The sequence below is a fragment of the Habropoda laboriosa genome, unplaced genomic scaffold, assembly GCF_001263275.1.
Source record: "Habropoda laboriosa isolate 0110345459 unplaced genomic scaffold, ASM126327v1 scaffold84, whole genome shotgun sequence".
NCBI classification, from domain to species: domain Eukaryota; kingdom Metazoa; phylum Arthropoda; class Insecta; order Hymenoptera; family Apidae; genus Habropoda; species Habropoda laboriosa.
Genome location: NW_017100202.1, coordinates 799369 through 823240, shown reverse-complemented (window position 1 = coordinate 823240; position 23872 = coordinate 799369). Strand labels below are relative to the sequence as shown.

At 40.8% G+C, this 23872-nt stretch overlaps 1 protein-coding gene across 1 annotated transcript in view; it reads left to right on the top strand.

Moving 5' to 3' along the window:
• The window catches only part of LOC108570461 (titin-like), a 74444-nt gene that overhangs the window by 42551 nt on the left and 8021 nt on the right, over nucleotides 1–23872 (top strand). The window contains 28 exon segments of the mRNA XM_017932323.1: nucleotides 1–867; nucleotides 946–1051; nucleotides 1205–3937; nucleotides 4070–4406; nucleotides 4846–5094; nucleotides 5163–5312; nucleotides 5409–5738; nucleotides 5948–6120; nucleotides 6195–6315; nucleotides 9072–9235; nucleotides 9626–9847; nucleotides 10023–10276; nucleotides 10442–10605; nucleotides 10687–10957; nucleotides 11207–11458; nucleotides 11807–11939; nucleotides 17294–17462; nucleotides 17539–17584; nucleotides 17753–17888; nucleotides 18523–18679; nucleotides 18950–19078; nucleotides 19604–19976; nucleotides 20546–20686; nucleotides 20773–20926; nucleotides 21005–21131; nucleotides 21238–21438; nucleotides 21539–21708; nucleotides 21970–22896. The exon segment at nucleotides 1–867 is cut by the window's left edge and continues 39 nt beyond it. Coding sequence (XP_017787812.1) covers nucleotides 1–867; nucleotides 946–1051; nucleotides 1205–3937; nucleotides 4070–4406; nucleotides 4846–5094; nucleotides 5163–5312; nucleotides 5409–5738; nucleotides 5948–6120; nucleotides 6195–6315; nucleotides 9072–9235; nucleotides 9626–9847; nucleotides 10023–10276; nucleotides 10442–10605; nucleotides 10687–10957; nucleotides 11207–11458; nucleotides 11807–11939; nucleotides 17294–17462; nucleotides 17539–17584; nucleotides 17753–17888; nucleotides 18523–18679; nucleotides 18950–19078; nucleotides 19604–19976; nucleotides 20546–20686; nucleotides 20773–20926; nucleotides 21005–21131; nucleotides 21238–21438; nucleotides 21539–21708; nucleotides 21970–22896 — 9256 coding nt within the window.

The following is a 23872-nucleotide window of genomic DNA, read 5'->3' as shown; positions in this document are numbered from 1 at the left end:
ACCTGCGGCTGAACCAGCTCATTCTGAGATGGCGGATATTGTTAGAGTGTTAGGACCTCTGACACCGAATTTGCATGAGTTGGAAACATCTATTCAGACGGTTGAATCATTGTGGAGGGAAAATTTGACGGGTGAAGGCCTCGTGGAGCTGGAAACACCTATTTCAAATTTGACGAATACGATCAATGTACTTCGGGATAAATTGTTGAACCTAGAAATAGTGTGGGAGACAAATGAAGAGAAGAAGGAGAAAAGGAAGAAGGAAAAAATTCAGGAGGAGGAAGTGGAAGAAATAGATAAGATGGAGGAGAAAAAACGTAAGAAAAAGGAGAAAGCTGAGAAAAAGAAGCAAGAGGAGGAGGAAGAGAGGAAGAAAGAAGAAGAGAAGTTGAAACAGGAAGAAGAAGAGCGTAAAAAGAAAGAGGAGGCTGAAAAGTTAAAACAAGAGGAAGAAGAGCGTAAAAAGAAGGAAGAGGCCGAAAAATTGAAGCAAGAGGAAGAAGAACGTAAAAAAAAAGAAGAGGCTGAAAAATTGAAGCAAGAGGAAGAAGAACGTAAAAAGAAGGAAGAGGCCGAAAAATTGAAGCAAATAGAAGAAGAACGTAAAACGAAGGAAGAAGCAGAAAAATTGAAGCAAGAGGAAGGAGAACGCAAAAAGAAAGAAGAGGCTGACAGGTTAAAGCAAGAAGAAGAAGAACGTAAAAAGAAAGAAGAGGCTGAAAAATTAAAACAAGAGGAAGAAGAACGTAAAAAGAAGGAAGAGGCTGAGAAATTGAAACAAGAAGAGGAGGAGCGTAAAAAGAAGGAAGAGGCTGAAAAATTAAAACTGGAAGAAGAAGAACGTAAAAAGAAGGCAGAAGCAGAAAAGTTAAAGCAGGAAGAAGAAGAACGTAAGAAGAAGGAGGAAGCTGACAGATTGAAACAAGAGGAAGAAGAACGTAAAAGGAAGGAAGAGGCTGAGAAATTGAAACAAGAAGAGGAGGAGCGTAAAAAGAAGGAGGAATCTGAAAAACTGAAACAAGAAGAAGAAGAGCGCAAGAAAAAAGAGGAGGCTGAGAAATTGAAACAGAAAGAAGAAGAAGACCGTCTAAAACGTGAAGAAGAGGAACGCAAAAGGAAAGAAGAAGAAAAGCTAAAACTAGAAGAAGAGGAGCGCGAGAGAAAAGAAGAAGAAAAATTGAAACAGGAGGAAGAAAAACGTAAGAAAAAGGAGGAGGCTGAGAAATTGAAACTTGAAGAAGAGGAACGCAAGAAAAAAGAAGAAGCTGAGAAGTTGAAACTTGAAGAAGAGGAACGCAAGAAAAAAGAAGAGGCTGAGAAGTTGAAACTTGAAGAAGAGGAACGCAAGAAAAAAGAAAAGGCTGAGAAGTTGAAACTTGAAGAAGAGGAACGCAAGAGAAAAGAGGAAGCTGAAAGATTAAAGCTTGAAGAAGAGGAACGCAAGAAAAAAGAAGAGGCTGAGAAGTTAAAGCTTGAAGAAGAGGAACGCAAGAAAAAAGAAGCTGAGAGATTAAAGCTTGCAGAAGGGGAACGTAAGAAAAAGGAGGAGGCTGAGAAGTTAAAACTTGAAGAAGAGCAACGTAAGAGAAAGGAGGAGGCTGAAAAATTAAAGCAAGAGGAGGAGGAGCGCAAAATAAAGGAAGAGGAACAAAGACTCAAGCAAGAAGAGGACGAACGCAAGAAAAAAGAAGAAGCTGAGAGATTAAAGCTACAAGAGGAAGAGCGCAAGAAGAAAGAAGAAGAAGAACGATTGAAACGTGAGGAAGAGGATCGCAAAAACAAAGAAAAGGAAGAAAGACTGAAGCAAGAGGAAGAGCAAAAGAAGAAGGAAGAGGCTGAGAAATTAAAACAAGAAGAAGAACGCAAGAAAAAAGAAGAGGCTGAAAAGTTAAAACTAGAAGAAGAGCGCAAGAAGAAAGAAGAAGCTGAGAAATTAAAACGGGAAGAAGAACGCAAGAAAAAGGGAGAGGCTGAAAAATTGAAGCAGGAAGAAGAACGCAAAGAGAAAGAGGAAGCCGACAAATTGAAACAAGAGGAAGATCGCAAGAAAAAGGAAGAGGCTGAGAAATTGAAACAGGAAAAAGAAGAGCGTAAGAAGAAAGAAGAAGCTGAGCAGTTAAAACAGGAAGAAGATCGCAAGAAAAAAGAAGAGGCTGAAAAGTTAAAACTAGAAGAAGAACGCAAGAAGAAAGAAGAGGCAGAGAAGTTAAAACTGGAAGAGGAACGGAAGAAGGCGGAAGAAGAGGCGAAACTGAAGCAAGAAGAAGAGCGCAAGAAGAAAGAAGAAGCTGAGAGGCTGAAAGCAGAAGAGCAGAAGAAAAAGGAAGAGGCTGGAAAACAGAAACAGGAGAAAAAGAGCAAGAAGAAGGAAGAAGACGAGCGCAAGAAGAAGGAGGAGGCAGAAAAATTGAAACAAGAGGAGGAGCGTAAGAAGAAAGAAGAGGCAGAAAAATTAAAGCAGGAGGAGGAAAAACGTAAAAAGGAAGAGGAGGCTAAGAAACTGAAAGAAGAACAAGAACGAAAGGAGAGAGAAAAGCAAGAGGAGGAGGCACGTAAGAAGAAAGAAGAAGCGGACAAGTTAAAGCAAGAAGAAGTAGAAAAATCCAGGAAAGCTGAATCAGACGCTTTGAAGCAAAGAGAGGAAAAATTACGAAAGAAGAAGGAAGAAAGAAAACTACAACAGGAGGAAGATGAACGTAAAGATCGGGAAGAGGCTGAGAAACGGAAGAAAGAGCAAGAACAACGAAAACGCGAAAGAGAAGAACGCGCAAAGAAGGAAGAAGACGAGAGGCTCAAGCGCGAAGAAGAAGAACGAAAGAAGAAAGGGGAAAAGGCTAAATTAAAGAAGGAAGAAGAAGAACGCAGACGGGCTGAAGATGAAGAAAGACAAAGAAAGGAACAAGAAAGAGAGGAGCAGAAACGACAAGAAGCAAAATGTCGAAGACAGGAACAGGAAAAGCAGATCAGGCAAGAAGCTGAAAAAATCAGGCGAGCTGAAGAGGAACGACTGAGAAAAGAAGACGATACTCGAGAACGTAGGCGACTGGAACGTGAGCAGCGAAGACACGCGGAGGAAGAAAAATTGCGTAAAGAAGAAGAAGAAAGGCTGAATAGAGATGAAGAGCGCAGAAGAAAGAGGAAAGAGGCCGAGAGACAGTGGAAAGAAGACGAAGAAGCGATCAGAAGAAAGGAAACTGAACGTTTAGAGAAAAGAAGAGCTGAAGAACGTCAGCATAGAGAAGAAACGGAACGTTTGAGGCGAGAAGACGAAGAAAGAAGGCGCAGAAGGGACGCGGACAGACAACTGAGAAGAGAACAGGCTGAAAGAACGTTAAAAGAAGAAGAAGAACGTCTACGAAGAAGACAGGAAGACGAGGCGTCCAGGCTTCGAAAACGAAGGCAAGATCAATTAAGGGACGATACTTGGTCCAGGATGCGACAGAGCGCGTCGGACCAATTATTCAGAAAAATGGCTGACGACTCGCTTAGATTTACAAGAACCAAAGGAATTTCTTCCGACATGGAATTCTGGAGAGACAGACGAGACAAATCTCATCGATACGATTCTGGCTTCGAGTCTGCACTTTCCAGTTCTTCCAGATCGTACAGCTGGAGGGATTCACTGACTTCGTTGACCAGAAGGAGGGTCGATGACTTCCTTGACTATAAATTAAAGGACACTTCGATCGACAGATACTACTACGATACAGGCTCTTACTACAGAAGAAGAAGAAAGAGGGACGACCGAATTACACGTGCTAGATCGATCAGTTTGTTGAAATACGACGACTATTCGACGGGGGATAGCGACACGACCATAACTGCTGTTAGCGTTATGAAACCGCCGAGATACGGTAGACTAAAAACGACTTCTCGAACCGATCTGGACGATCGTGGATCGAATCTATCGTGGTATCTGCCACCTATCAAGGACGAGGTAAAAATATTGCACCCTTAAAAATTACGAAATTTCTAAAAATTAAAAAATTTACCACAAATCTGAACTAACGAAAAATTTGGAATTTTTGAAAGTAATGCATTTTTTTGATAGCTCGTGCCACGTGACAAGGGAAAGAAACCATCATTCTGCACGAGATTGACGAACAGAACTGTAGGTGTTGGTATGAGGACAAGATTAACATGCACCGTGCTTGGACATCCGGAACCAAGAGTCTATTGGACCAAAGATGGCGAGAGAATTGACACAACTTCGAGCAAATATAAAACTCGATTCGATAACGGTATGGCTTATTTCGAATTGCATGAAGCAACCCCTGAAGATTCCGGACTGTATACCTGTGTTGCTGAGAATACTCACGGAATCGCGACCACAGAATCCACATTAAAAGTTTACCCCGATTTCCAACAAGCATTGTCACCTCCCACCTTCACAAGATCTATTAAAGGTAAGTAATTTAACTGCCACATACAGTGTGTGACAAAAGTTTCTGAACTCAAATTGCCAAAAACCTTTGGTTCAGGTAATAAAATTTTTTTTTAAATTTTAAACATTACAGATATTTTACTTATTAGTAAACTCAGAGTCCAGGAACTCTTCTTACATGCTGTATTTGTAAAATAGATCAAATAAAAAATTTTAAAAATCGTGTTCCCTTATTGTGAAGTTAATAAGTCATATGTTGTGCTAAAATGGAAAAATACGAATCACCTTTGTGCTAAACGGCTAAAATTCTAAATTCCCTTGATACAGAATTTTTATTCTAGGCCTGCGAAACTCGTGATACTTTAGGTCACGATAAACTTGGGAAATTTTCAAAGTATCGTAGCAATACTGCAATTTTTTCAAATACAAATTTTTATCATCGCATTAACATAATTACACAGACAGTTATCGACATGCTGACAACGAGCTGATCCTCGAGTGTCGAGTACGTGGCCATCCAACGCCAATGATCTCCTGGTTGAAAGATGGTTGCATTCTTCAAGGCGATCGCTACAAGCAGTGCTACCTGGACGACGGTATCTACCGATTGGAAATCGCTGCACCGAATTCCTGTGACAGTGGTCGATACACCTGTAGAGCGATGAACGATCTGCGAACCGACGAGATATCTCACGTGGTTCAATTCAACGGTAACGTATTTCTCTTCGTTGAAATCTTACTCTGAAATATTTTTCACTGAGAAATTTCTAATTTCAAGAACGAAACCGGCGAGCCGCGGGAAAACACGAATTACTCTTCGGCGATTACTATAATCTCGAAACTACCAAACGACCACACTTCTCCAGTTATTTGAGCGACTATAGCGTTCCTACTGGCGGTACCATTGCTTTGCAAGTCGAAGTTAAAGGTAATAATTGATTGAATGGTATATTAAAAAATTGTAAAAATTAATAATTAACGTGAGACTGAATGGTATATTAGAAAGCTATAATAATTGATATAGGTATGCCGGCACCGGAAGTAAGATGGTTCCGTGGCGAAAGAAGAGAGCCAGTTTCGATCCCAAAGGCGAAAACGTTCACAGAATCCGGCGTTCACACCTTGATCCTACCAGAAGTGACTGAATCAGAGAGGGGCACGTACATTTGCAGGGCAATTAACGCTTATGGTCACGTGGACAGTATTGCAACAGTGGATGTGATATCTCCAAGTGCTATGGATGGCGGTAAACCTGCCATGTTCGTTTCTAGACTGACGGAAAAATCGTATACAGTCACTGCTGGAGAGGATGTCAGTGTTTCGTTTAGAGTCTGTGGAGTTCCCAAGCCTCGAGGTAAAGAACAAATTTATAACAATAATTCACATTGACGAACAAAGTGCCTAACTCCGTCAAATTAAATTTAACAAATATTCCTCATTTATGAAGAGTTAAGCACCAAGCATATACTTTGATCCCAAAATTGGAAGAATTTGGAAAAGCGAAGCTAATCGTTTAAAAATAATAATTCCTATTCTTATTTGCGTTCATTCGTTGTTCTCTAGTTACATGGATGAAAGGATTAAGAGACATCACGGATGGTCCTCGATCGGTGAAAGAAACAATCGACGACTACGTTAGGCTAACTCTGAAAGGAGTGATACCAACAGACGAAGGAACGTACTGCATTCTCGTGAAAAATAGATACGGCTGTGACAGATGTTTCTTCTCGATTAAGGTGCCTAAAAAAGAAATTCCCAAATATGTTTCCTATTTTTTAAAATTTATCTAACCAATTAACCAATCACTCAGGTGAAACAACGAGCAAGGTCACTGACACCCGACTGGAGTTCTTTGAGCAGCCGCACCGATACCGGAAGTATTCTGGGTCTGTCTAGCGAGAGTCGCGACGACGAAATGTCCTACGTGAAAAGTAAGTGTGCGTTGTAAATCGGAGAAGAAGAATATGAAAGAAATTAGTACGGTAGAATAGAATAGATCTGTGGAATTCTTCGCGACTGTCTCTTTTTAAAATCGAAAATGGCATCGCGGCGCTTCATCCGGGATACACTGCAAGTGTCAAGCATTACTAATTAAGTTAACATGCATAATCAAACGATTATAATTAGAAGTCTGGCGACAGTGACTGTAGTTTCGTCCTCTTGCACTTGGCCCAGCTTTCAGTGGCTGTAGTCCAAACGAACCTTGGACTAGGATTTCGTTCGAATTTACGTTAATATTTAGGCTGATCATCTAACAGGCCAGCGCACCGCTCCCCGAGCATCCGCAAACAAAAGTCTGACCAAACAAAAGGTACCAATCAACTGATTCGCTATTTTCGCGAGTCTTTTAACGAGATACCGAATTCTATTTCGGGTTGGATGCAGTTTAGCGTGTTTTTCTTGCACAATAGCCGTAGCAAAGGTACGAAATGTGTTGAGATGAAGTACCCTTTGATGTCGCATAAGTACAGTTCACGATTTCTTTTATCATACGCAATATTTTTTTTTGTAATATTCTCAAATGTGAAAGTATCGAGATTTTGTGCAATATTTAAAAAATGGACGATCATGAAAATCAGAGATCAGAGATCAAATCACGAATGAAAACCAGACTAAATCGTTGAAAATAAAAGATATTGAATTTTCTTAAAAGTATGAAAAGAATAAATTATATCCTAAGTAAGAGAAAATCATCGTATTCGGAGAGTATTCAACTTCACTGCAATACAATGTCAAAGTTAGAATTTACGAGACCAAGAGCAATAAATCATATCTCTGTGACAACGTTGCAATTCCTCGTATAAAATTATAAACATTTTCAGTTTACGAGCAGCTGAATTCGATGCTGGAACAGGGCCAACTGTGACAGTTCCTTGACCAAGCCTTTAAAATATAACACAGTGCACTTATGCGCGAACGAAACAAACGCGGTATATTACACTCACACTAAACGAAAAAGAAGACCAGGTGACATGATTAAATAGGTACATCAGAATGCAGGGAAGGGAACTACCGACGTTGGAAGAGAATCGCGTGTCCGAAATTAGAATCAAGGGTTCTGTGATTTCTGACAAATGAATCCGACGCGAAGAATCCTCGGTGTTTATTCTTATATCGAACGATACAACCGCGATACTCTTTCATACATTTTCGTGCTTTAAATAAGACACCACGTGCTTACCCTGATCGCTAGGAAATATGCAAAAATAAACAGGGCATACTGTGGGAACACGTGGTTCCTTCGAAGTAGGCCGTTCAATAAATAAACACCTCGGCTCGTATTACGGAAATCGTAATTTTAGAGGCAACCGATGAATTTCTTCCCCAAAAAAATCGAAAACATTCGATAAGAAATCCTGCAGAAAAGAAAGAAGCAGAATATCGCATAGATCATTTTAAAAAATCTACTAATGTTAGAATAACGTATGCGAAAAAGTGTTCCAGGGGCAACACCTACCAATGAATTCCTTCCCCCCCCAAAAAAGAACAAAAAAAAATTCAAAAATTCGATAAAAGAAAATACCCTGCAGAAGAAAAGAAGCAAATCACATGAAAAAATTACCTTATTAAAAATTATTAATGTTAAAATAATATATGCAAAGAAGTGTTTTAAAGGGAACACTTATGTACCAATGAATTTTTTGCCCAAAAAATAAAAAGAAAATGAAAGAATCAGTAAACATTGTCCTGCAGAAAGAAAGGAACAGAATATCGCATAAATCACATAAAAAAATTACTGACGATAAAATAATATATGCAAAAATGTGTTCACACCCGACATCCAATACGAAACAAGATTACAAACACTTGTCGCTGTAAATCATCGCCAATGCCATCCCTCGCGTGCTACAATTGCCAACTAGCCTACGTAACGATAAACCGCGACGGTATCGTTGTCAAAAATTGTAACATAAGTAGACATTAACGAGAAATCAGGCGGGAAAAATACTAGCTTCGAATATCTACGATCGATCGATCCTGAATCGATAGTTCGAACTAGGTGACACAGTTCCGACAAGGTGGTCCTCTCGTGCAACGACGGATGAATGCGCGACACCACCTACGTTCCGGTAAAAACACCTCTCTCGTCGGGTTATTTTCGTTTGCCTTGCATGTTCGCCTCCCTCCAACATCCCCGTGTGTCCACAAATTCGAAATTCAGTCGGCGTCGGGACGCGAGTCATCTCGCATGCCCTACTTTTTTCGCGAGCCTTGAACGGAAAGGCAGAAAAGAAGGAATGCCTTGACATTTTCTTCTTTTTTTGGAAATTTTCACGAGTTTCGACAATGACAGTCTCACGAACGGAGATGTTTCTTCCTACAATTTTTCTGTGACACACGAGAAATCGCAGAAATAGTACTTTTTTTTTGGTTAAAAAGAAAGTTTTCGTAGTTCTGATTGATGAAAAGTCGCGAGGAAGCGTGAGATGAGATTTGAAATTCGAGGATGAAGCCGCACGATCGTGGAATCGTCGTGAACAACAATGAGCACATGACGATTTCTCGTCTGAGGCGATCTTGGTCCGAGAAAGATTGCTTGATCGTGGACTTCTTGGAATATTTGTACGGGCACAGAGGTTAGCAGAGGAGATAAGAGATTCTGGAGAGCGCACGCTTTGAGATGGATTATTCGTGGAATTTTCACGTGAATTTCGAAGGAAGAGTGAAGGTTGAATTTCTGTGACAGATGTCCCTGGACCAATCACCAGTGAACCGGTGGTCGTAGACGGAGGAAAGAATTGGCTGTCTTTAAGCTGGGGAAAAGCTGAAAGAAGAGGACCTGCGCCTGTCATCGCTTACAGAGTCGACGCTTGGTTGCTTGGAAGCGACGGTGGAGCACGATGGGTCGAGGTACGATTAATACTATTCACCGTCTCTTCTATACTCAAGATTCTAAGATGTCAAGCAGTAAATGTCGAAATAATAAAAGAAAATTAGAAATTAAAACGTGAAACGTGTTAAAACGAACTTCAAGTCGGATGGTAAAATTTACGAGAAGTCCCGAGTTCGTCTGAGAACCTCGAGGATTGTGCAACACTGGACATGAACTTCTTGACATCTCGAGGACTCGTATATTAAAACCTACCATGAATCTTTGCACGCTAACTTGAACCTCTTTGCTGTTACAATCGGCCAATTTTCGAGGAGTCGAGTAAGAAACCGTTTCTATATCAATTTTAAAAATAGTTCTTTAATTTATGTTTGTTATCCTTCAACGTTTCATTTTTCCCTTCATTTTAGCTGGGTATGACGCCTATAAACGCGTTCGACGCGTTCAATCTGAAGCCTGGTGGCGAGTACAAGTTCCAGGTAACGCCGAGGAATCGGTACGGATGGGGCGAGTCCGTCACTATGACGAACTCCGTCAAAGTCAGCGACTCCGACGATCTTCCGGAGTTCACGAGGATCTTGCCAGGTCAGCTGAAGGTCCTCGCGGGGACGACAGTGAAATTGGAATGCGAGGCAAGCGAGCTATTATTAACCAGGCTTATATTCGTACCTTTGTTCCGGCCTGTTTACTGTTAAAAATGATACACAGGTGTAATAACTCGTAACGAGTAACATTTGAATGCACCAGCAAATTGACAATTAGTTTGAACATCATAATGATTTATGAATTTTCATGGAAACGTTGTAGATCCGCACTGATTCCAAGGTGGACGTGAAATGGTACCACGAGTCGACAGAGATCGATCCAAATGAAAGCTCCAGGTGTTCGATCACTCGTACTGGAGCCAAGTGTTGTCTTACGATCGAGAAAGTGCAAGAACTGGACAGTGGTAGATATGTGTGCGAGGGTGGTAACACGATTGGAAAAGCTTCGTCCTTTGCTAGAGTTCTCGTCGTCACCGATCCTAAGATCATCGAGGCTGACGAGAAACTTAAGTCGAGGTACGAATAATTTGATGTATAATTAAAATCTAATATGAGCAAAAAGAAATTCTGAAAATATAACGACACTCCTTTATTAGTTCATTTTTATAACTAAATTTTAATTTTGACGATAACTGAAAATTCTAATGATAACTTAAGCTGAATCTTCGTACTAACGCACAGAGCTTTGGGAGACGAAATGGAAGACCGACCGCCACAATTCACCATGAGAATTCGAGATAGAAGGGTTCAGGCGTCGTATCCTGTGAGACTCACGTGTCAAGTGACAGGATATCCAGCTCCAGAGGTCACGTGGTACAAGGATGGCAAAGAAATTCGGCAAGATGGTTAGTTACGCTTCTACGATTTTTATTGGTTCGTGAAATCTTCAATACTCTTCGAGTGTAATCGTTCCTTTCATCTCGAAGAACGTCATATATTCTGGAACGACGAGTCAACTTTCCACACCTTGGAGATCATTCACTCTATGCTGGAGGATTCCGGTTGTTACATGGTAACAGCGAAGAACGCGAATGGTTCGGTCTCCTGTCGATGTATCCTTGTGGTGGACAAAGGAATTCGCGCTTACATAGCGCCAGAATTCCTCTGCGGCCTCGATCCTTCTTACAACGTGAAACTGGGAGGAGATTTACGGATGACAGCTCAGATAGAAGCTTATCCTAGCGTTGGCATTGTCTGGTGAGTATAGTCCATGGAAGCGATGTAGTGAGATCGTAAAATAAAGCATTAAACACTTGTGAATTCACATTTAAAATTTTATATTAAAATTTCTTATTAAAGCTTTTTGTCATCAACTACACTAAATTTACAAAAAAGAAAGAAGCACTTAGAAATATAAGAATTTTTGAAAATTTTTTAATTTTCAAACCCTTGAAAGTGAGTTTAAGAAGTGATCGACGTTAAGAGTCACATAAATTGCTTCCGCAGGCACAGGGACGGAATTCGTCTACGTCCAAGCAGAAGAGCAGTGATGATCTTGAACCACGACGGAACCGTCGAGCTGTCTCTGGCCAAGGTAACCGCAAGGGATGCAGGCGTTTATTGTTGTACAGCTACAAACGAGGTTGGCTGCGCCGAGACATCGACGAGGGTGGTCATTATTGGCACCGAAGTACAAAATGACGAGGTGTCCGTCGAAGGAGTGCCAACTGTGACGATCGCGCAGACGCCAGACATACCGTAAGCTACATATAATAATCGGTTCAATTAGGTGGATCACCAAATACTTTGAACGCTTGTGTTCGAAGCTTGATTGAAAAAATTTAAAAACTAATGCACCGTCCCTTGAAAAATCTCGTCCTCCCCTCTCTTACGCTCTCAACGTGGTTTTACTTTGAAAAAGGGTTAACTTTGATTTTTTAAATTAAATTGGCGCCAGAATTAGAATCCTGTAGATCGTACTGAGATCCAAAGATAACGTCTAAACGTTCCACTCGTTTGGCGCCAACGCGAAACTTTCGAAAATTTCTCCCAGTATAATCATCCTAATCTCGCGTAATTTCCACGAGTTTTCATTCCAATCGACAGATACTCGAAGGAGCCTCTATTCGTCACGAAACCCCTATCCACCGAGGCGATCGAAGGCGACACAGTGATCATATCCTGCGAGGTGGTCGGCGACCCGAAACCGGAAGTGATGTGGCTTCGCGACTTCCTCAAGGTAAAACTCCTCCATTTGATCAATCTCACTCGAACGAAACCCCTATCCACCGAGGCGATCGAAGGCGACACAGTGATCATATCCTGCGAGGTGGTCGGTGACCCGAAACCGGAAGTGATGTGGCTTCGCGACTTCCTCAAGGTAAAACTCCTCCATTTGATCAATCTCACTCGACCATTTCCACCAATTTCACCGTTGCTCAAACAAACAACTCGAACCATCCACTGGAAACACTTACTCTCGCTGTTATTCCTAAAAATCAAAGATCTCGAAATAACCGGTGAATTACGACCATGCCGGTTCAACGAAATTTCACAACGTACGTTCGCCACGTGACTGGCATGTAACGTTCGAATCGAATCGACTTTTCCCCAGCAGACCGAACCGGCACGACGGCAATTTGTCATCGTTGTTCGGAATAGGATCGAACGAGGGGAAAAAATGGCGAAAAGGTTCGCACGAAACAGCGGGTGGTTTCGTTTGATCGGTATCGAAGGAAGGGAGAGAAAGAAAGAGAGAAGCGTTGTGCAATCGGTGAAATGACGTGTCCCCCTAATACCGTGTGTTGATCCATGATGTGGGTCAAGGTGATTGCGAAAAAGAAATGACAACGTAACATACCGCATTATGCCCATAAATGGGCCACAGGCATTATATGCGTCGGGGAAACGGCATTGATATTGGACGGTTCTTTAAAAGGTAACAGTAAGTTACGTGAGGTTAGACACCCGAGAGAAAGAGAGAAATTTATTGCTCAATCCGAGCGGAAGGTCCCTTCGACAATCGAGGAATATCGAGCAAGTGTCGAGCGGTGCAGTCTGACCACTGAACGGATGCAACTACTTGATATTGTTGCAGCGAACTCGATACACGTATTTTACGATTATACTATCGAGCGTGATAAAGATTAGACGTAATATACGATCGAGTAGTAAGACGATACAATTATCGATAATTCATAATGGAGAAAGAATGTTATCGTAAATGGTGTAAATGAAATTCTATCCACGCTCTTACGAACAGCCTTTCGTACGAACTCTTCCGAGTTTATTCCGGTGATACGACGCGCGAAACTACGGGCAACGAATGTTAATTAATAGTCATTTTAAATACGTTGACGTCATTCCGTCGATGGTTCATTACTGTCTGCTGTTTAAAAAACACCCCTAATGTAGAGGAGGAAGATATTCGAAAAATCGTTTCGACGTCGATAACCAAATTTCTGAATTAAAATTCTACAATTTTATCGAACAGAGGATTTTATTAACTTTTTTTGTACGTTGTACATTTTTTAATACGTGAAGAATGTGAAGGATGGAAGGTAGACAGGCAACGTGAGAAAAATCTGCTTGTCGTTAAGTGGAGACAGGTGTGTTGATGTAAAGTCGAAAAGGTGACCGGAAGTGATCGGTGACCGGAAAAACACGCGTATATGGTAACCGCGTCACTATGGGATATCTGCATTATCGAAAAGAGCACAGAGAAGAGGCTCCCCACTTTTCTTAACGAAGTCGGCTTTCTTCGTCGATGGATCGGTAGTGCAAAAGCACGAGCGGCAAAACAGTCGTCGCGTGTCTTTGGTGAACGAATAGCCACTCCGTCCTCAATCGATCCCCCGAGATCGTCGTTTCTACGATCGACAAGTGACATGGATATCTCTTGCCCCAATTACTTCAATTATTCGTTGAAAACCTTCTGATCGGGGGAGTGCGTCGAATTTCATCGTCTTATCGCTCGTCGTTCTATATTGGATTTGAATATATTCGATGTGGGAACTCGGAACGTAAGCAAGATTTTTTTTTTATATTCACGAATTAAGACAAATTTAGTAAATTCATTTTTCTGCACATTTTATTCTTTTTTTTGTCGGAGGGTTGAAAAAAGGATATTCGTTTAGCTTCAAATTGAATTGATACTTTTGTAGTCTCGTTTTGTGCTTGTATTAGTAACGAGTAAATAACATGTGTTTCTAATCAATTTTTTAAAAAATCGCGATAATTATTCGCGAGCGCCAAGTTCGACCGTTGTTCTCTTAGCAGCGCGCGATAAGAATTGGCTTGCATTACCAAGCTTTACTTCGCGTTCGTCAATTCCAATATCACGTTTCTTCGTTCTAAAGCAACAAAGCCTATTGTTCCAATGAAATTTCATTCAATATCCTCGATAAAGGAACGGGTAACCGACAAACCAACCCATAATCACCGAAATAGAATTACGTAAAAAGATCCATTTATCGAATTTTTACACAATCGACAATATCTCTCGTTTTTCTTTTTTAATAAATTTCTCCTGCTTAACGTAAATGAAATTTAGCAAAATTCTTTCTTAATTCTGTACTAAGGTTAACCCCATAAATCGTCGGCGTTTCGATTCACTTTATTGAAATATCATCGAGGATCTAATCGGGCTCGAAGATCTCGAAGCCGTGATCTCCGCGATATGAGTCACCCGTCGATCTCTACGGTGCTCGTTAGGACATTCATCGGAACTGGTCGACGCTTAAGCGCTAATGTCAGCGCCTGTTCGCCGTAAAGTTGGCCGAGTCCGACTTTTCTCTCTCGTTCTTTCCCGTTCGATCGGAGGGACGCGACGCGTCGCGACTGCGAATGTGCGCCGCCAAATACGTCCAAGTTTGTTTTCAGTGCAGCTGCAGCCGCTAAATGGGGAGAAACGAGCGGCAGGGATTGACGTTCGACGGACGAAAATTGGAAAACTTGACACCGTGGAAATTATTTTTATCTAGCAATTTATGCAAATTTTGACTTTCTTTTAAATACAGGGTGTTTCCGGTTTTTTGCCGACAAACTTTAGGAGTACAATTTACAAGTGAAAATAAGATGAGAATTTCATATGAAGTTTGATTTGAAATGTTTTATCGCAAAGTTTTAAATAAATATTGAACGCAGTAGGCAATACACTGGGTGACCTAGAAAACATTGATTCTGGTTTTCTTTCGACGCTTCTCTGAAGTTTCTTAACTAAAAAATTAATACACCATTCCGTTTAAACGAGAAATAAACTTTGCCTCCGCAAGAAGCTTCTCTACAAAATTATTGCACTCTAAATGATTAGCCTTCTTATTGTAGGTTATGTTCGTACAATTTGTCGGAAAAATCAAAAACACCGTATTTAACTTAAAAAAATTTGGGAAATATGAGGACAGAAACGAACTATTAAAAAATTACAGATCGTCAAGTTGCATCTCCTGGTAATTTATTCGAAATTATTATCGACGTTAAAGTTAATACTCCGAGTAAATTATAAGAGAGAAATGGCAGCAGGAAGCGTGCAAAGTAGTCACGTTAACCTGCTAGCAGCTGTAAAGCGAAATAATGATCTTTTTCTGTTGACAATCTGTTCTACACGCGTAAATATAGATCTATCTAAAATGACAGTGCAAGAAGGTCCTTGCAGTAAGCCGGCTCTGCTTCAGTTTATGGCGCCTCTCTTCCGTAACGGGAAGTGTCGTCCGCATAAATTTCATCGTAGGCGAACCGAGACAGGTGAAAGACAGATGGGTCTCAGAAGGTCCATTATGTCACAGTTTCAGTTCAGAACATTAGAGATACTGAAAGCTTCATCTCACGATGACATCTGTGCGTTTCAACGAATCAAAGTCAATTTGCACTTTCGTCGCATCACCGCACTTTTCTAAACGATAAATAATCAGAATTTTACCGCCAAAGAATAAAGTAACAGAAGCATTTTCAGAAATTATTGCATGGTGCATGCGTATATGTGAGATATCAGGCTAAGGAGCAACGAAGTGTAATTTAAAATGCAATTAAACATCGGTTGATTGCAAATGTGGCGAATAAAAAAAAGAGCAGGGACAATCGAGCCTTTCTTTCTCGGTGACCTTAATTTTCGAGGGTTTAAGGAGGGCGTGTCTGTCGGGGAGACGTGCAATTAGTAATGAAAAACGGTAATATGCGTTGGCACTCGTGTCATACGAGCAACGAGATCAGTCTCGAGCGATCTGTTCAACTTTCGCTCCCTATATGGTCTAGAGCCCCGACGAAGACGTTTCCCATCTCTCTTTTAACACTATTCATCCAATTTTTCTCTTCTTTGTTTCACCTTCGTTCGATGTTCTTCTAATTCAACGTAAATCCTACACTCTCCGAAATGCGCCTTGTTGAAAAAATTCAGCCGCCGGAGGAAGATTTCGATCTTCGAACCTTCGAATGGACAAATTCGAATTTTTACTCTTTATAGAAACACGTGGATTCGACAATTTTTTTTACGCAGAAACGAGAAAAATAATTGGCGCCAACTGTTGAATCACAAAAGATGACCTCAATGTGGGCGTACGAGTCACGGAAATACCGGTATTCGGGTCGAGGTTGTACTTCGAGATCACCTCCGGTTAACAGGGTTAAAACGTTTGGACTTTAAACTTTTCAACGCGTTTCTCCTTCGCCAATTTTTTTTCCACCGCGAATTCGCGTCCGGCGTTTACGCACGCACTCGGGTTACGTGTTACCGTTGTCAGCGATAAAATTACGCGTTCAGTAAGGCGTGATTCGCGACGGTGCGTGTTGATAAGAGGAACGAGATACGCATGATTCAGGGCTGTTTATTGGTGGCGTCGAATAGTGCAGGAAGATGTGAAAGTGTTGCGGCTAATTTCGTTTCTGACACGTGTCGGTGTGTTACAGATTTTAGCTAATTTACCGTGCTTTGTTATAGACGTATAAGTGGAGAGAGTTATTTGCATATGTTACGTTCAGATAGTAGTTCGGTGATTATTCATGCTACTCTCTAAATTCCGTGCTGTGTACATTCTAAATTTTCCACTTTTCGTTGAATTTTCTATATTCTTCATTTTTTTTTAAATATTGTATATTGACGATAATTCTTTATTAATATTGACGAAGAATGTATACTAAGAGAGCAGAACACGGAGGAAATTAATGTTGTCGAAGAGGATGCCGCAGAGCATGCTTCAAAAGTGGAGGAAGTAAATTGAACTTAAAATCTGAACGTCACGTCGATAATCAATGAAAGACTATCCTCATTTTCACTTTCTCCATCGTACAATCGTAATTTATCAAAAAAGTTTGTTTTAAATGCCTTGAAGTTCAATTAAATTATATTTTATATTTTTGTATTTCATATTCTACATTTCACGTTTCGTTTATTTTTAAACTACAATACTACTTCATTTTCACTTTCTCTATCGCACTATTTCAATTTACCAAAGACTTCCTTTCAAATCCCGAATATCTCGGAGTTCGCTTAAATTTGCAATAAAAATAAAGTAAATTCTCTTCGTATTTTATATTCTACATTTGACACTTTACACTCCGTATTTTTCTCCTTATTTCCAACGAAACCGTATTGGTTCGCAGCCGGATTACTACAGGGACGCGGCCCACTTCCGGCTGGTCGGCGAAGGACCTCAGTACCGGCTGGAGATACCGTACGCAAAACTCGACTTCACGGGAACGTACTCCGTAATAGCGCGCAACTGTCATGGAGAGGCCAAAGCCGTGATTTCTTTGCAGATCTACGCGAAAGGTAATGCTTAACATTCAAAAGGAACTTGCGGCAGCCGGTGCTTGACAATTTTGCTTAGACCAGATTATGCTTTCAGGTCAAGGCAAGGAGGAAAAGATGAAGAAATCCGGGGTTACGCACGGGTAAGTGGTAATATCTAGATTACCATACCAGATAATCCTCGATGTTCGACAAGACACGTAACAAACTTGTTCTTCTTCCTTCTTTTTCTTTTTTACGAAACAACCGTTTAACGTTCGACTCGATCGTAATCGAAACTAAATCAACGTTCTATGAATTTCGATTAACAGAAAGGTGCTGACGTTACCGGTAATCACCAGGGAGCTGAGAGATCTGAGATGTTGCGACGGCGATGCTGTTACCCTTGAATGCAAAGTTCACGCCACACCGGAGGCGCCATTGGTCCGCTGGGAACGCGGAGGAAAGGTAAACGTTAACAACTGCCTATCCAACATTCTCAAGTGAAGTTTTCTTTAGGATAAAGTACTCTGAATTATAGCAGAAAAGGTGAAGACACTTGAGATGAAATTGTATAATATATGTGTTTATGATTGTGCAAGATGAAATGCCAGATTTTTCAGGGAGGGAGGGAAATTGGTTTTTTAAATTCGTCGAAATAAGCACCATCTGAACTTTTCAACACTTAATTGGTCACTTGAGCAATCAATTTGCGGATAATTAGCAATTTTAGTGTTGTACTGTCTTTATTGGACAACGAATATTGAAACGAAAGAAAAAGAAAGGGTAATGAAAAGTGCGTATTGCTTATATTGCACGTTATTATATGAAATTTTTAGATATTTTATGCAAAATTGTTTACTTTTCTAAATTCGAATGAAAAAGAAAGGGAAACGAAAAATGCACGTTATTATATTAAATTTATGGATATTTTATGCAAAATTGTTTACTTTTCTAAATTCGAATGAAAAAGGAAAGGGAAATGAAAAGTGCATGTTACTTACATCGCACGTTATTATACTAAATTTATAAATATGTTACGTAAAATTGTTTACTTTCCCAAATTCACATATATTAAACGCAAGATACTTTATTTCGACAGATCCTGCAAATGGGCGATGATTTCTCCGCAGAATTCGACGGAGAAACCGCACGCCTCAGCATCCAGCAGGTTTTCCCAGAGGACGAGGGCGAGTACACCTGTGTGGCCTATAATGATCTCGGCAAAGCGTTCACGTCAGCTTGCCTAGTGGTTGATGGTAATTTTCCATATAACTTATGGTCGTTTAATAAGGCGATGGAAGGAAAACAGTAATATAAACACGCGAAACCTTCCTTTATCAATTATAACTGTATCTCTGTAATGTAAATCACATCTCGGGCGCACCTGGCCGTTCGATTTTATTGAAATTTCCACGATAAGAAAAGTGATTGCTGCCCGCGACCTAGCAGCGCGTAACAAAATATGGAAAACGGCTAAGTGAAACATGTGTATAAATTATTCTAATTAAATGCATCGACGTTTCCAGTGCCTGAAGGGAAGGAAAATGTTTTGAGCCAAAGATTGACGAGACCCACGGGCCTTTTGTCGGCGGGATCGACGCCGAGATCTACGCCGCGATCTACGCCAATCAGAAGCTTGTCTCCGGCTGTTTCGCGTAAGTAGAAAGAGTTCGTTTAATTTCCAGAATAAATATTAATAATTGTGAAATTCTTGAATACGTAGCTTCTAAAGAAAATTAATTTTTACGTGTCGGTATAATTCGAATTTTAGTCTTTCTCTGATCCAGTTAATTGCCTTTGCAATGTAGCAAGTTCATTTTGCAACTCGTTAAATTTCTCTATAAATCATTTCGAAAAACTTTTACAAATACACCTTTTATCTATTCAACAGCGATACGCTGTACAAAAATTTTACCCTCTTTACTAATAATAATACTAAAATTTTCGAATCAGCATCGAAAAATGCATCGAAATTTTAATTGAAGCAAAATGAAAAAATACGTTACACACTTGCAATATTAATTCCAAATGAAGAAAAACTACTAACAGGAGGTTTGACACTGGTATCACTTCACGAATGGTTCCAAACTTTCAACGATCCGAAAATACCCAAAAACGCGTGAAATCGAAATTAACACTATCGTCGACAGGAAAATCTGACACGAACGAACGTTTCACAGATGGTCGCGAATTGAGGTCTCCGCAGCTTCTCCCGCGAAGTAGGTCGACGTCGAGACGGCCGAAGATCAGTCCGCCGAAATTTTACGCGGTTCCTCACAACCGCGTGGTCGAGGAAGGTGACACCGTACGGTTCCAATGCGCCGTCGTCGGTCATCCGACGCCGTGGGTGAAATGGGACAAAAACGGCATAGTTGTCACGCCTACCGCGAGAATCTCCATAAAGGAACGGGACGACGTGAAGATACTGGAAATCGTCGAAGTTACCCAGGAGGACGCTGGACTGTACAGGGTGGCCGTGGAGAACGATTATGGTCGCATCGAAGCTAGTGCCCGGCTGGAAGTGATAAGTATGGAAATTCTCTCGTATAGATCGCGATTTACAATCGTTCGCGCTGTCTGCATCCTCATTGGGGAAAATTCTCCGAAATAAACGACCGTTACTTCGATAGAATTAACAATGTTACACGGTGCGATACGAACATTCGTAAATTCGTGTTAAACGATAGATAATATTTGTCTGTTACACCTTCTTCGCTGACCTCAGAAGTAGAGTGAATTGCCTCTGTATTAGGTGTAGAAATGAATTCTTTCCAATTTTTAGATACAATACCAAAGTTTTATTTATGAAGAATGAAAACAGATCGAAGTAATTTTCATTATTGGTGATTACCTTCTGCTAGTTTTCTGGCAGCTTGTGGATACGCTGGCTTCGAATCAGTTATGCGAGTCTAATAAGAAAAAAATTCATTTCTGCACCTAATATCGTGATTGACAAATTTCCCAAATTTGAATCGAAGATTTTTCACAACGCTCGAATGCTGAATGTAAACTAAAATTTCAAGCTTTCGTTATTAATAATTGGAGTTATTAAGGTGCAAAAATTTCCACACGTGCAATTTTCTTCACAAAGATCGTCAGCTGCTTGGACCGCTAGCTCGAAGAATCCGAACAAGAAGTGCATCGCCCAGAACCTACCCATCCTTTGGTCGAAGTCTTCTAGACACAACCAGCAGATTAAACGAAAGACTAGAGCTTGATTGTAGAATCAGGGGAACGCCTAGTCCAACGCCAACATGGTTCAAGTAAGTAAAACGAAATCGAAGAAGTAGACGAAATCCTTCTTTTCACTTCAACTGGAAGAAACGCAAAAAAACATTGATATCCCTAGAAATGGACAACCGTTGGAACGATCGAGCCGAATACAAAGGTGCTTCGACGGCAAAACCGCGAAAGTCGAAATTTCAAAAGTGAAAGCGAGCGACGAAGGTGTGTATACCTGCGTGGCAACGAACGTCCTTGGTTCGACAAAGAATACCTGTCAGGTGAATATCCCTAATCATACGGTAATGCCGATGCGATCTCGACGTGAAATTATCTTATCTTCGTAATCTTCGTGGCAGGTAACCGTTCTCGATCCTCACGATCCGTCTACGAGCGACAGAGATCCACCGAGATTTTTACAATCGCTTCCACAAGACTCGATTGTCATGGAAGGTCACTGTTACGAGCTTCAGACGAGACTCGCGGGTATAATGGAATTAAAGATAATACTACTCTTTCGAATATGACTCATTTTCGATTTTGACTCGTTAAAAATTGCGCAATTCGTTGAATAAAAAATTCTCCTCTTCAGGTACACCACCATTCTCGGTGGTTTGGTTGAAAGACGGTCGCGAGATACCTGACAACGATAATTATAAGTACGTAATATACGGCGATGGTGGAGCCGCTCTTAGATTGTTCAATGTTTGTCCACAAGATGCCGGTGAATATGGTTGTCTCGTTCGAAACAACTTCGGGGAGGCGTCTTGCAATGGCCTATTCGCTGTTCAAGGTATATTAGTGAGATTTATATTGGAAGTCTGTGTGTGTTGGTAAAAATATCTAAAATAGGTAGGAATTATTCGTGAATATACATTTCATTCGATCGGTAGATTACAAAGGTGTTCCAAAATTGGCACCACAGTTCACCAAGACTCCGTTATCGGTGATCACGTCGAAAGGTGAGACCGCTTGTTTCTGTGCCCGTGTGCAGTGTGGAAAACCCATGGAGATTACGTGGACGATCAATGGAAAAGACGTTCGAGATATTTCAAGGTGCAAGGTAAGTGAAATGACGGAAGAAATTATTCAAATTTATTAAAGTTATTGAATTAGAAGTTATCATTGCTAAGTTAGAAATTATTATTCTTAAATTTCTAAAAAATACCAAATTAAAAATTATTAAAATTATTAAATTAGAAATTATTATTTAAAAATTTCTAAAATTGCTAAATTGAAAATTGCAATAATCATTATTAAATTATTTTGAAATAATAAAAATTATCGTTCCGAAGCATACAATTCCATTCTCCCCGTTCTACAGGTAGAAAAAGACGACAACGTTAGCATTCTAAGGATACACGAGGTGCAACCGCGAGATGTCGGTGAGATTCGGTGCACAGCATCGGTGACGGGAAAAGGTCCGTCGATCAGTTGCACGGCAGAATTACGATTCGATCGAGCTGTTCACAATTTCGAGGAGTCCGTTCCAACCGAAACACGAGACGAGAAACCACCAAAACCTACCACCTTCACTCGTAACAATTCTCTGCGAAAGACAGCCAGAGACGTTCCCTTTCTATCCCCTCGAAATCAACGATACGAGTCCCCGTTACGAACCAGATCGTCATCCTTACCGCTGAAATCTGCTCCAAGCCCCAAACAATCTCCTCTACCAGCCAGGAAAAATATTCCATCGAGTCCATTACTTGACCCGAGGAAAACTGTCGCGAGCAAGACCAACAAGAGGAAAGATCTGAGACCGAAGAAACTGGAACGGAAAGTCACACAACGGGTGGTTAGAAAATCGAGCGACAGAAACATTTCTTCTTCCTCGGACGAAGAGGATATTCCCAGAGGAACACTGTTGTCGAAAACATCCAACGAAACGATCAAGAAACTAGCGGAACGTAAGGAAGGGACCGTGAAAAATTCGTCAATAGCGGATACCGATCTCTCTAAGACTGATAACGATCCGAGGAAAAGTCAGGACAATTGCAACAAACACGACGACACGCCGATAATATGCGCGGAATGCACACCGGAAGTGATCGAGGAGCCGTCGACGCCGACGATGACCAAAGACGAAATCGTGACGAAGGAGGAGAAAGTTATCGGCTTGTCCGAGGAATTTATCGCGGCCGGTATTGTAAAGGTACCGGCTGACGTCACTGTGTTCAGAGGAAACAGAGTAGTCCTGAGGGTCACGTATCGAGGCCGTCCGGAACCACGCGTCAAGTGGCTTCGAGCGGTGAATATGATTTTTTATTTGATCCCTCCACCCTTCCTGCCGCGATTGAAACGTCGAATCATGGTACGACGCGCGTGCTTCGGCCGCGGAAAAAAATACAGCGAGAGTTTTGTTTGCGTCTCGGTTAAAGACATTACTGTCTCGTACAAGGAAACCACTGTTCTGTGTCTCGAACAGAGGGAATCGGTAAATATTGGATAGACAAATGTAACGTTAAGTGTTGGATTCATCTTAATAAGATTAATTGAGATCTTGATAAATGTTGAAACTTTTACGGTTGTATACGCAAATGTATACACATAGACGCGGCCACTTTCAATAACACACAATTACTCCGAGCTGCATCCAGCCACATGTGGCTGATTCCAATCGTTTATAGTCATTTGTAGTCATTTGTGGTTAGTTACAGTGGTCTATGCTCCCTGTGGCAGCATACAGGGTGAGTCGAAAGTCGTAATTACTCGTGGAAAATTAGGTCGACAATATAAAACGAATTTCTCTTATGTAAAGCCTGCTTTTCTGAGAAAAATCAAACTGTTGCACTACGATCTTTGCATGTGTACGGTGTTTAACCGTTTCACTGCTATTGGCGCACTTCCATGTCAACTTAAGCCTCAATTTCATCCTCTGCACTCTTCCACGTTAATTCGATAAAACAAATTGTAGAATGAAAAACAAATTTTGTAGCCGCTGTGGAACATCTAAATCTGCCACGAGCGTAGTGTACTAAAATTTGCCGCAGCGAAAGGGTTAAACAACGGATCTGTGATTTGAACACTTTAAGGCTCAGATTTTTTCAAATTTACCGCCCAAAAATGCAAATTTTTATTTTTGCATAAATTTAAATTCTGTGGATATTGTAACATGTTCTCTACAATTTTAGTGGTGCTTTAAAAAAATTCTTAATCAAGTTATCTCCTAAAATCAATCTTTCCACGAGATAAAAGAAAGTCACCTGGAATCTCTCCTTCTATGA